Source organism: Micromesistius poutassou (genome assembly GCF_964030765.1).
Source record: "Micromesistius poutassou genome assembly, chromosome: 10".
Classification (NCBI taxonomy): Eukaryota; Metazoa; Chordata; class Actinopteri; order Gadiformes; family Gadidae; genus Micromesistius; species Micromesistius poutassou.
In genome coordinates, this window is record NC_140280.1 from 14,504,617 (window position 1) to 14,517,971 (window position 13,355).

General features: G+C 42.6%; 1 protein-coding gene across 1 annotated transcript; it reads left to right on the forward strand.

Annotated features, from left to right (window-relative positions):
- Positions 1 to 5,757: 5,757 nt before the first annotated feature.
- Positions 5,758 to 12,969, forward strand: slc37a4b (solute carrier family 37 member 4b). The gene is made up of 10 exons (XM_084474308.1): positions 5,758 to 5,824; positions 6,549 to 6,812; positions 7,155 to 7,387; positions 9,634 to 9,880; positions 10,163 to 10,315; positions 10,591 to 10,676; positions 11,185 to 11,298; positions 11,389 to 11,454; positions 11,556 to 11,694; positions 12,233 to 12,969. Exons 2-10 carry the CDS (start codon positions 6,665 to 6,667, stop codon positions 12,397 to 12,399), a joined length of 1,353 nt encoding a protein of 450 aa, XP_084330434.1. The 5' UTR covers positions 5,758 to 5,824; positions 6,549 to 6,664; the 3' UTR covers positions 12,400 to 12,969.
- The last annotated feature ends 386 nt before the right edge of the window (positions 12,970 to 13,355 follow it).

A 13,355-nucleotide genomic window follows, 5' to 3' on the forward strand; every position in this document is an offset into this window, starting at 1 on the left:
TCTCATTGGCTGAGAACGTTTTAGACTCAATCAATATAAGGTCGCGGGGAGACAAAGCTCTGTTGGTTTGTATATTTTATTTTCGTAATGGTAGGAAAAAACAATACTTTATTAAAGCATGTGTGGCAAGTGGAGGGGTGGGAAAGGTACACCGACAACGCCACCTGGGGAGTTTCGCCCCAGGAGATATATGTTCAGAAGAAGTAGTTACATACCTTCACTACTATTAGAATGGTCAACACAGGTTCGTATACCACGGGCAGAGACTTATTTAGAAAAGTATAAAAGTTTATTTTGCAAACACTTAAAAAAACTAATAACACTGGCACGTAATTAAACTGGGGCCATAGAACAACGTGAACAAGGCTGTGGAGGCCAGGTACGACGGCCCGAAAAATCAAATCAAGGGGGAGGAATAACTAACCTAAAACACCCGTGACACTACAGACAAGGAGTTTGTGACAAAAAGGACCACCACCAGGGATTGGGTCGCCGCCTGGCACTGTTCACAAAGAAAATAAATTAAATTATAAAACTGGCCTCCCAGTTAATACGGCCGTTGATTCAACACTCTCCACAAACATACACACACAACACAATATACTTCAAGTAATTCAAAGAAACAAACAAACCCAAACAAAGGTAAATAATGTTCATTAAACAACGAAAAGTAAATAATGTTCATTAAACAACAAAAGTAAATATTGCTCAACCAATTTAAACAAATGCATACAGAATAAATATTTTCAAATATAACTAATCAACTGAACGAAATCTTAAAGTATGCTACAGTGAGCCCTGACACCAGCTCTGTCAAGAGCCTCAGTATGTGATTTCAACAAGGCTCAGAAGAGCGTCAGGACAGTCCCAGTGAGCCAAAACAGCAGCGGGTCCAGGAGATGGTAGCGATGATGGTTTCTGGTCCTCACCAGCAGGGCATTACGGATCGCCAAGGGGAGATGGTAGACATAAGCAGAACAATACACTCAGTCGGGAGCGGCCCAACAGGCTGAAACCAGGGGCGGACAACGCAGACTTACCCCGCGGAGACCGCGCAACCACGCGAAAGGGCCCACGGCAGAGCAACTCAGCCCCGAGACCCCAGCAGTCCGCCACACCGTGCGCCAACGGAGAGAGCGTATGTCGCTATAGCGCTGCGCCAAAGGAGGGAGCGTGCGTTATTGCGGAGGAAGAGAGGACGCTCTTGCCAGCATGGCATGCGGCTTCACCACGCCGCTCCGGACCACAGCCACCACCACGGACGAGCGGAACAGAAAGAAAGAAAGAAAGAAAGAAAGAAAAAGAGAGAGAGAAAGAAAGAAAGAAAGAAAAAGAGAAAGAAAAAAGAAAGAGAGAGAAAATGAAAAAAGAGAGAGAGAAGAGAGAAGAGAGAGAGCGTGCCCCGCTCCGGACCACAGCCACCACCACAGACGAGCGGAACAGGAAGAGAGAGAGAGAGCGTGCCAGGTGTACCTGGCTCCTATATATAGCCTACACAAGGTGCGCTCCCCGCCCATCAATCAGTGCCACAGGGGGACACAGCGCCCCACTGTGGGGGAGTAAGCCGTGCTCCGGCCACACATGCAATTGTGATGTAGAACAAAATAAAAAGAAAACAAAGTGCTTGCATGATATTGAAGCCTACAGCGATCGTTAGTTAACTTGTGTGGTGTCTTGTCATTTGTTTACCCGTGTGCCATGGCAACGCAATTGCTACCTGCTGTAGTAGGCCTACAACATAACAAATGTGAGACTCGTGTGTCACGAGTAAACAACACGCGTTGTAAGTCACAGGGCTGCCAACTTTTAGGTTTTGGCCGGAGTGAGATTCTGTAGAATCTTGTAATGCATACCTTTATAGCAGGGTCCGCGGGTGTAATTGTTGAGGGGGGGTGGGGGGGAGTGTTGGATTGCGGGCGACCGGGATTGTTTACGGGGGGGAGTGTTAGATTGCGGGCGATCGGCATTGTTGACGGGGGGGGGAGTGTTGGATTGCGGGAGATCGGGATTGTTGACGGGGGGGAGTGTTGGATTGCGGGAGATCGGGATTGTTGACGGGGGGGAGTGTTGGATTGCAGGCGATCAGGATTGTTGAGGGGGGGGGGGGTCTTGAGGTTTCTCCCGCTGTCTCACTCTACCGTCGGGGAGTTTGGAAATGAACAAACGTGTCTCTGCTTTTTTTTTTTTGACGTGAGAATTTGGATGTGTGGCGTGTGTGCGTGTGTAAACAGGCAAAAGCGTGTGTCACACGGTGAAACCGTGAGAGTTGGCAGCTCTGAAGTCAGTTTGTTGCCATAATGTGACTCAGTTGTCGGCTTGTCGCAAAATTCTGCGAATATTCTGAAAGGACATTATAATGTGATTAAGGTGTATACATGTCTAGAATGTGCCTCAATAATCAGAATATGATTGGAATACTCCACATACCTTATTCAGCTTATGCTTATTCCGAATATGACCATAATCTAATTAAGGCAATCGGAGAATGGTGTTTACATGGCAGCGTCATATTCTGATTAAGACCTTATTCTGATTAATATCGGAGTATTAATGTCCATGTAAACGCAGTCATTGACTGAATCTTTGGGGGGGCACAAAAAAAAAATTTGCACTGGGGCCATCATCATGATGTTACGCCACTGGATGGAGGGGTTAAATAGAGAAGATTGAGATAAGAATGAGATACAACTATGACATATAGATATAATAATGGAATATTACAACATAACAAATACTTGACTGTTTTAATTGTTGAAACAGATGTCAGTAACACACACACGCACGCACACACCATTTTAACTGCCCATGCATCTGCTAGTTACTATAGGCAACCCATCTATATTTTATATTGTTAGAATAAGAGGTCATGTATTATTGCATTTATCTTTTCTCTTTGGATATATATATATATATATATATATATATATTTTTTTTTTTTTTTTTTTTTTACATCACTCAAAAATAATGCTTTTATCATTATCAGTACAATTTCAATGAAGAAAGAATCATCCATCAAAATTGTTTTGTCTATATTTTATGGGTATACATGAGTTACAAGTCTCTGCAATATTGATTAAACACTGCTCTCTGGCCACATTGTTCAATAAATGAGTGCACTGCCTGCGTTCATTTAATAAATAATTAATTGGCAAAAAGCATTGGGTCTTGCCAAATGTAGTAATGTCCCTTTTTTAACCAGGTGGTTTTAACCCTTGGTCATAGTTGTAAGTTATCAGGGTTGGTGTTGATGTCTCTCTTTTGTTCGTATTTCCTTGCATTTCTGTCTGTTGATGCCTTGGAGTTCATTTGATATAGTTGATAATAATTTAGTGTTTGTGTTTAATGTGTGGGTGTGGTCCCTGCTGATTGGCTGGCTAGGTGGTAGCTAGGTTTAAATATCAGAAGTAAACCACACCTATTTGGCCTCTCTCTACTCAGCCACAATCGTTCAGTTCCAGTTTGGTTCAATTCAGTCCAATAAATGACTTCTTTGTCCTCTGCGTTCAACATATATTTGGTTGTCTGTATTTGTGGGAAGCTGATAAGGGAAGGGACTACATTCTTGTTGCTGGCCAGTTCCCCCCTGGTCTGACTGTAACATAATAGGGGCTTGTCAGTCCTCTACTCCGATATCTTCAGGGCCAGATTGGCCTACCATCATCAACGTCAGGTCTACTCTTCATTCCCTTGGTGGCACACTAAATCTTCCCTGTGAGGCCTTGGTGGCTCACTAGACCCTTCACTGAGGCCTTGGTTGCCCACTAGACTCTTCCCTGTGAGGCCTTGGTGGCCCACTACACCCTTCCCTATGTAAATATCCCCTTTATATAGGGAATATTGTATTGTATTGAAGATTGTAGGCTCTCTATTCAGATGTCAGATGATTTTATCCAAAGTGAATAGTACACTGTCCGCGGCTGGTCAATAGAGGGCGCTAGGGCGCCGCCCCTCCGTGAAATATTCACTCGAATATATCTGCCAACTTTGAATAAACTATTATACATACGAAATAAATCAACAAAAATACAATAGCGTTTATCCTCGTTTAATTGTGTGATAGACCGTACTTGCAACTGCCAGCGACCATTTAAATGCGTCTGAATGTAAATTATTTGGGCTAGGCTGATTATTGGTCAAAAAAAAAATTTGCCCTCGGGTCGCAGCAGTGTGCGTCCCAGGCCAATGGTATGGCTTTTCTGTTTTTTGTTTTTTTTATCACCACACGATTGGACAATTCAGCGAATCAATCAAATAAGCTACCTCCCTCAGCAACGCTCGCGCAACACAACTACAGCAAAGAAGAGATAGATCGCTAACTAGCAGAGAGTTGTAAAAGCACTTTCCACCCATTTTAGTGGAGGAATTGGACTCCCCAAGCAAGCAAGTTATACTTAAAAGCAGCAAGTAAGTTACATATTAATTTAGTCTTTCGGCCTGTAGCATATAAATAATAAGCAACAGTCCCATATTTCTAACTGCATTTGAAATAGCCATTGAGACACAATAATGGACGCTATAGGACAGTGATCATTGATTGATTGAATCGTTGACTGAATGAATAATAGGTAATAGGTAGTAGCCATCTCCAAAATGCACCAGAATACAGGAAATCAAATCTACCAAATTATTTTTTTCTATTACTGCGCCCCACCAACAATTTTTATCACCAGCCGCCACTGTTAAGTGCACATTGCCAAAGGATGACTACTGCTAGATTACAGACACTGAGGACACATTAATTCAATTATTTGAATCTTTAATTATTTAATAGTGCCACTGGTTTGGAAAATATGTTGGACAGTACAGTATACATTTTGCCTAAATGGCTTATACATGCATCATATAATTTTTTTTATCATTATTGCACGCCTCGACAGAGTTGTAGTAATGTAAAATCCCAATTAAATGTTAATCGACCGTGACCTAGGCTAATGAAAACGTTGTTTTGCCATGTCTCGCATGAGAAACGCTGTGGCAGTTTCAAACACGACAATGTATGATGTACAAATCGTTTCACGATTAAATAGGCCTACTAAACAATGACAAAAACTCAATTGCTAGCAATAAAATTCCTATGCTTTTTTTTCTAGTATAAAACTAATTGCAAGAAATCCCAATAGTTTGAGGGATTCAGAAACATGTGTGTGCGCAATAGATTGTTTTCCTTCAGATGGCGCTCTAGTCTTCCTTTAAGTGGGATAGAGATAAAGATTGCGTTCCTTTAGTGCCATCTGTTGGCGATATGAGGACGTAATACGCTTACACATCAAAACAAATCTGAATAAACACACAAACTGTCAACTATATCAACCGCTTTGTTATTGAGACATTTAAAAAATCCTTAATGTGTAAGGCTATTTATAAAATAATCGATCTAGGCCTACTGGTGCAAAATGTCCGACAAAACACCCGTTAACGTTTAAAGCCAACCAAGTTCCTTCGAAATAAACCCTAAATTGAGATGGATGTTACAAAGCGATACCAACATCTGTATGCCTACATAGGCCTGTAGTGCTACCATCACATTATCGGGCAACAATAAAACAATCGGCGTTATATATACAGACGAAATCCAGGAATATGGACACGTTGCACACTGAGCACGTTTATTAGCCTACCTATGATAATGTTTTCAAATGGACTTAAAGTATCAGACAAACATTAAACAACTGTGAGCCCTTATTTTAGGTTTAAAGCGTATAACGACGTGCTTAGGTCACAAGTGTGTCGGCCTACGGAGTGACGATCACACGCAAAGCCGCGTCGCCACAGACGAATGGGAAATAGCGCCACAGAACTGCAGCAGTGGAGATTTGAATGAAAGGTACGAGCTTAGGCTGCTAGTCTTGTAACGATTCATAACAGTGGTAGTTATCGAAGGAAATGTTGCAAATGTGTATCGGTGTAGGCCTAGTTTAGGGGGCGGAAATGCATCCTATCTGTAGGTGTTATTGATGTAGGCTTACTAAAGTATATCCTTGAAAAGTCGCAAACTGGCGCACCGCCCACAAATCACTCCGTCATACGTGGAACACATGATGAGCTGCTGTATGCAGTGAATGGAGATGTTTTGATAGATGTCCATTTAAGAAACTTCGTAATTATCCTCCGTTATCGGGTTAGGCCACATTATCTGTATTATTTTCTCTAGAAACATATGTCGTCTGTACCATAGTGGTTAATTTAATATGCTTAACTGCCACATTATTTAGTTGATCAGACACCCAGATCAATTCCAAGCCAGTCAAAGAGGCTTGAGTAACACACATATCGCCAAAGCAAGTAAAGCCCAGGTCAAATTAAATTCGACCTTTCTAACTTGTGATGCTTCACTACAGTGTGATTTGATTTAAACCCTACACTAAAGGAAGACCAATCTTCGGCTTTTCCAGTACAAACACCTTGGTGTTTGTACTACTATTACATGTAGTTTGTCACACTGTTGACAAAGTCAAGGACAGTACTGTGTTGCACTAATTTCTCTCTCACTCCCCCCCCCTCTCTCTCTCTCTCTCCCTCTCCCTTTCTCTTTCTCCCTCCCCTTGCAGATGCCAAAGGACTAGAGTCCCACACTTCACTGAGGAAGGGATTGTGATAATTGTTCCGGTACAGAGTGGCAGTACCGGTTTTTCTCTAACCCTACACAAGCAATACGAGTGGAATCATGGGCGCCACTGGATATGGCTACTACAGGGCCACCATCTTCATCTGCATGTTTATTGGATACTCGCTATACTTCTTCAACAGGAAGACCTTTTCCTTTGTCATGCCTTCTGTGATGGAGGAAATCAAACTTGACAAGGATGACCTGGGTATGACGTTGTTATTTTTCTTCTTCTTCTTCTTAAAATAACATTAAATATTCTGTGGTATGTTAAGGTTTTCCAGGTCTTATTTCCTGAAATAACGTGCTATACATTTAGAATTTTTCTCAGTATTTATGATGTGTGTAGGTATTGTCAAACTGCCACCTTACCAGATGCTAAGCTATCACCAAAGCTGAAACAACTTTGTCATTATTTCTCAATAGGGTTTTATGTTGATGTTTTGATGTTGAGATCATACATCAAATTGTCTATAGTTTTATTACGGTATTACATGGTGCATGTTATCTGTGTGTCTGTGTGTTTGTGTGTGTGTCTGCATGTGTGCAGGTCTGATCACCAGCAGCCAGACCATGGCCTACGCCATCAGTAAGTTCATCAGCGGTGTCCTGTCGGACCGGATCAGCGCCCGCTGGCTCTTCTCCATTGGCCTCTTCTTGGTTGGGGGCATCAATGTTTTGTTCTCCTGGTCCTCCACCGTGGCCATGTTCTCCCTGCTTTGGTTCATCAATGGCCTGGGGCAGGGATGTGGCTGGCCCCCCTGTGGGAAGATCCTCCGCAAGGTAGGCCTCAGAGAACTGTGGTTATATTCAAGAAAGCGCAAGATGAGCAAAATCAGCTGGCTAAAGATGAGTGCCCCGCCACCACCATTAGCACTACTTGCTATTATTATTATTATTACTGATTACTGAAGTCCTTTAGCAGACGCTTTTATCCAAAGTTGCACTGTGAATTCAGATGCATGTGCAGAGAGGGGTAAGCATGGAGCAAGTATGATTGCCGTTTTGCAGATATTCAAACCCACTAACTTTGGGCTTGGAGTCGAACACCTTAACCACTACGCTATCTCTTGTACCACAATACTGTCTATCACGAGACACTTCCAGTGTGAGAACAGGCAATATCTGGCCTGGTTCGGCCCAATAGGACAAGGAACATGGAAAAGACAAAAAAAAAGAGGATTCTTTTTTTTATTAGCTTTTGGAATTGTTTTGAAATAAATTCTTTATACTTTACATACTATACTTAATAAATAAATGTCATTGTGTTAATTTTTCAACAAGCTAATAAAAAAAAGAATCCAAAAGTGGTAGTTACACTACAACATTTCAACCACTACACTCTGGAAATTGTCATTTAAAAGCCACAAATATACAGCCACTATTATATCAGTGTTTGTTCATCCATTGGGAAAATAACGTTACATTGTGCATGGAAAAATCTATGCATTTCGTTTTGCCATCCATGCCCACCATCTGCTCTGGACCCCCTCCAGGTCGAAAAGTTAACTCCGGTCAATCCTACCACCTACCTGAGAGCAGGGGGTAGGATTCTCCCCACACCTTTGGAATGGTACCCAAAACCAACTGATAGAATGTGTACTCTTCCTCAGACACAAAGGCAATGCCAACACCTATAGTATTGGAATTGTTTTGAAATAAATTGTCTTTATACTTTACATACTATACTTGATGAAATATGTCATTGTGTTAATTTTTCAACAAGCTAAATTTAGTACTTTTACTATAGTCCTTTTATATCTCTACTCCTCCTAGTAGCACTACACCTTGCAGGGGGCCCCTAGAGACCCTGTCAAAGCGTTGAAGTTTAAGTTTGGGGGGACAAAAATAGGCCTGGGCATGTGACCTGTGGGCCAGGGAGTAGGCTACAAGCAAAGATCAGATTACAGGAGGACACTTCTGGTTATAGCAACAACAACTTCAACCAAAACAGCTTAAATCAAAAGTTCCCCTCTCTGTGGCAGCAGCAATCATTAAGTCTATCTAGCCACCGTCGCCCCCATCGTTTGAGGTCAAGCTTTCCTGGTTCCATAACCTGAATCCCTAACCAATAAAATGTCTGCAATTCAGAGTACGGTGTCATTTGCTTGAGTGATCTTCAGGTCACATCGGCTCGGGTAACCAGCGTCTTGTAGGTGGGGCTTGAAAAACATATGCTGAGGGAATTTGTGTGACCATAGTGATGTCACGGCTAGTCTGGGAGCAAAGGGTTTGGATCTTGCTGTAAAGGATGTTTAAGGATGGTTCTCAAATCAAAAACGGAGAACAATCGTACTTGCACAATTGTTATCTGCTTAGTGTTCAGTTAGATGGAAGAAACTTCAGACTGCATTATGCAATGAAATGCAATGGAACTTTAGGATGATTATCAGGCCAGTGTCAGCCACCCATAGCAGGTGAATCTCTGAGTAGAGTCTCACGTTACTGGTGCCAGAGGGTTGTCAAAGGCCAGAATTATATCAACACTATTTTCAGTCATGCAACCAACTCAGCATCCTGAGTCCTTCACGTCACCACCATAAACCAGACCACAAGCGCACACCGTCCTCAGAAACATTCCCTAATGACCTAATGTGTTGCAGTTCTGCTAATGGTGACCTGAACACAGACAAGATGTACCTTTTTTTTTTCAATATGAATCTATTGACTTTGGTATTCTTATCGGTTCAACTATTACAACCATTTTATTGAGTGAATTACTATTCAATGTGAATAATTCATCATCAAAGATCATAAGAAAAAAAAAAACATAAATTGGGGGTTGCTAGGCTGTTGTAACCGTCGCCACATTGGATAAACGCACATGCCAAATGAAAAAAGAATGATGTCTGATTCCTTTAGCTTTACTGCTATCTATCTATTTTTTTTGCAGGGTTTTTTTTTTTTGGAAACTTGGTTGTGCAACAAAAAATGTCACATTTCTATCTTTTTGGCCATAACAAAGAGTTGCCACAACAAAACATGTCCATCACAAATAACCCCTCTCCAATGTGTGGTTTCTGGTCCAGTGGTTCGAGCCGTCCCAGTTCGGTACGTATTGGGCGGTGCTGTCCTGCAGCATGAACCTGGCCGGCAGCCTGGGCCCGCTCATGGCCACGGTGCTGCTGCGGTACTACGACTGGAGGACCATCCTGTCCGCCTCCGGCGTTGTCTGCGCCGCCTTCGCGTTGGTGTGCGTCGCGTTCGTCAGGAACGAGCCCACAGACGTGGGCCTGCCCGCCGTCGAAGCGGCGAAGAAGAAGGGAGCGAAGGGAGGTAAGGAAAATGGGGAAGGCCATTGCGCTCATTGTGCTATATGATATCTAAATTCATAAAGTGGAGACAGTTGCCGTGGCATTGGTCATTTGAAAAAAACGTACCAATTGGATAACAGTTGACCTTTTTTTTTTGCTTACTACGGCTTATTTTTCCTACAGTGTTATGAACACAATCTATTTCCTCCTGATAATTTACCGTTCAATATAACAACATATAAGTGTGATATGACATGTGTTGCCATTCGTCACCATGTTTCTTTTTATTCTCCATTTTGAAAAGGAAACAACGAAAGCACGCTGCGGGAGTTCCTGACGTCCCCGTTCCTGTGGGTGCTGTCCCTGGGCTACATGGTGGTGTTTGGGGTGAAGACGGCTGCCACCGACTGGGGACAGCTGTTCCTCATCCAGGAGAAGGGCCAGTCTGTTCTCATAAGTCAGTTGCTTTAGCTCATATCTGATGTCCACGCCGTTGTTTCTATTTTAATCAGTTTGTCGTTAAATGTAGCATAATTGACTGTATATAAAATAGCTAAACATTGATACAATTCTAAATATCATTATCGTTATCGTTACAGTAAGAATATGTGTCGGTTAAAACATTTAAACGAGAAAAGAGCATAAAGAACCTGATTGTTCCTCCTCTTAATGCTGTATGTGGGCTGGGGGTTGGGTCTCTGTGTCTGAGGCTGTTGACTGCTTTGCTGACAGGCAGTTCCTACATGAGTGCCCTGGAGGTGGGGGGCTTCGTTGGCAGCCTGGCTGCGGGGCTCCTCTCTGACCGAGCCGTGGCCCGGGTGAGTGACCATACAGGGCGTGGCCGACCCTTCACACAGACGGCTGTTCAGTCTCTGTATCGCACACAGCACTAGATCCTAAAGGGTTCGAACAGCGATGCAATTGGAGCTTCTCCTCACACCCTCCAATTTGGCCTTCAAACTTTTGAATGGCTTACACATTCTCGGTTAATTGATTAAAAGTTTGGCATTTGGTGGGCTATCATATCAGTATAAATGTTTGAACATAAGCATATTTGATTGACATTATGAACTTTTGACCCTCATTTTCCAAAAATTCTTCAATTTTTGGCAAATGTCAAAGCCAGCTTGTAACATGTCATGTCAGTACTTCCCCATCTGGGGGTGCTGTTGAGTACATGTCTCTAATCATCGCTCCACTCACACTTCGGTATTAACTATGTCTTTGGTGCAAATAGGTACTGCGATAATTGAAAAATGTTGCAGTCTTCACCTGCACAATCTCAACTTTCCTCCACTTCTAATTCCCTCTCGCCCTGCCTTACAGCAAGGTCTGGGCACCCACGGAAACCCTCGCCATGGCCTGCTCCTCTTCATGATGTCTGGCATGTGCGTGTCCATGTACCTGTTCAGAGTCACCGTCACAGCCGATGTCCCTGAGGTAATTTGAGCACTCCAGTTCATACCGTCACCATCACCATTATTCGTGGGGCTCAATGAATGACAGCACGTTTTTGGTGTTGTTCTTCAGGAGGCCCCTCTTTGGGTCCAAGCCCTCCACCCCATCTCCGTTTTGATTGGCCTGTCGGAGAAGGAGGTATGCTCCGATAACAAAGTACAGTTAACCACCAGTATACTTATCTTGGAAATGATGAGCGAAAATGACCCCTATGTTGTATTTTATTTCATTCCTAACAGATTTGGATCCTGTTCCTCGGTGCTTTGTTTGGATTCTCTTCTTATGGACCAATAGCTCTCATCGGCGTGATAGCCAGTGAGAGTGCTCCGTCTAACTTCTGCGGAACGTCCCATGCTGTTGTAGCTCTAATGGCCAACGGTAAGCCTTTCCTATTTCACCCATATTTCCGGGGAGCTTTTATCCAAAGGTAGGTTACAGTACCTGGCATGCTGATGAAGGTCATTCAAGACAAGCAAGTAGGGCGGCATTAGCTCAGGAGGTTGGCGGGTTGAGCGGGTTGACTGGTAACCAGAAGGTTGCTGGTTCGATCCCCGGCTCCTCCTAGCTGAATGTCGTGGTGTCCCTGAGCAAGACGCCTCACCATAATTGCTCCTGACGAGCCGGCTGTCGCCCTGCGTTGTTAACTCCGCCGTCGGTGTGTGAATGTGCATGAATGGGTGAATGTCAGTCAACACTGTAAAGCGCTTTGGATAAAAGCGCTATATAAATGAGGACCATTTACCATTCAGGGGCTGGACTTGTGGCTCAAGGATGCTCAGTGGTAGTTTTAGGGTAGGGATAGGGACATTGAGGATTAAACCCAGGACCATTCAGCCAGGGGTGGAACGCCCTATCCTGAAGACTCCCCATTTATAGTTAATTCCACAAATATATTCTACATTTGCTTTGTCCACAGTTGGTGCTTTTATGGCCGGACTCCCATTCAGTACCATTGCCAAAAATCACAGCTGGGACATGGCCTTCTGGGTGGCTGAGGTGGCGATGGCCGCCGCCACCGTCGGCTTCTTCCTCATGCGCAACATGCGTACCAAAATGGGACGGATCGCAGAGAAAATGGACTGATGTATTTTCCTGAGTACAACGTTTTCTGAGTCCCCATTCTGCAAGCAGAACCTTGGACTGCTGACTGCAAAACTACTCCGAAAGAACCAACCCCTGCGTCTTGGACGACTCATCCCCAGAAACCATTTCACATCTTATCTTCGTATTTACAGTTCAGTTCAACTATTCACAGTTCTAGATGGTAAATAACAGTTGCAATAGCCACGTGAAACAACTTACAATTTATAACCAGTAGTGACTGCAGGTTCCACTGTTGTTCCAGTTGCTGCATGTTTGATCACTTTATTCCAAAAAAAACAACAGAAGCTAGTTTGGTGGACTTATATACTTAATACACTGAATGTATGCAATTAATTGCTTAGTCTACTTTCAGTGATACATTTTCTTGAAGTTACAGAATGTTTACTAAAGACTTAACTTTTTTATAACATCTACATATATGGGTTGATGAGTAATGTTTGAGTATAAGACACCTAGTACTATATATCTCATTCATTCCTTTAAAAATGTGAAAATAAGTTATTTTTGTACAGCACTGTATTGTATTAAAAACAGTAACAGAACAGTTAACAGAATAGATGTTTTGACACTGCCTTTTTACACATTTAATAGATGGATGATTTGGAATATCTGGTATGTTGCGGTCAAAGAGCACTATAAAATCATATCAGCCATGAGGGAACATTGTGCTCTTAAGAAAATATTCTACAATACAGGATTAATTTAATAATTGAACCTAACTGAAATTATTAATTATTTGGACATTTCAAAAAGATCTTGCTACCATGTCACAACCAATTTTCCATTGTAATGCATTAATTTCACCCATGATACAATTAAATATATGTAAAAAAGGGACAGGCAGAAAATGCAATGTAAAATTAAATAAATATACAATTGCACACTGTTGTCCATCTACTCTAGTGTGCAATTAATTTTCCGCATCAGATTCCAAA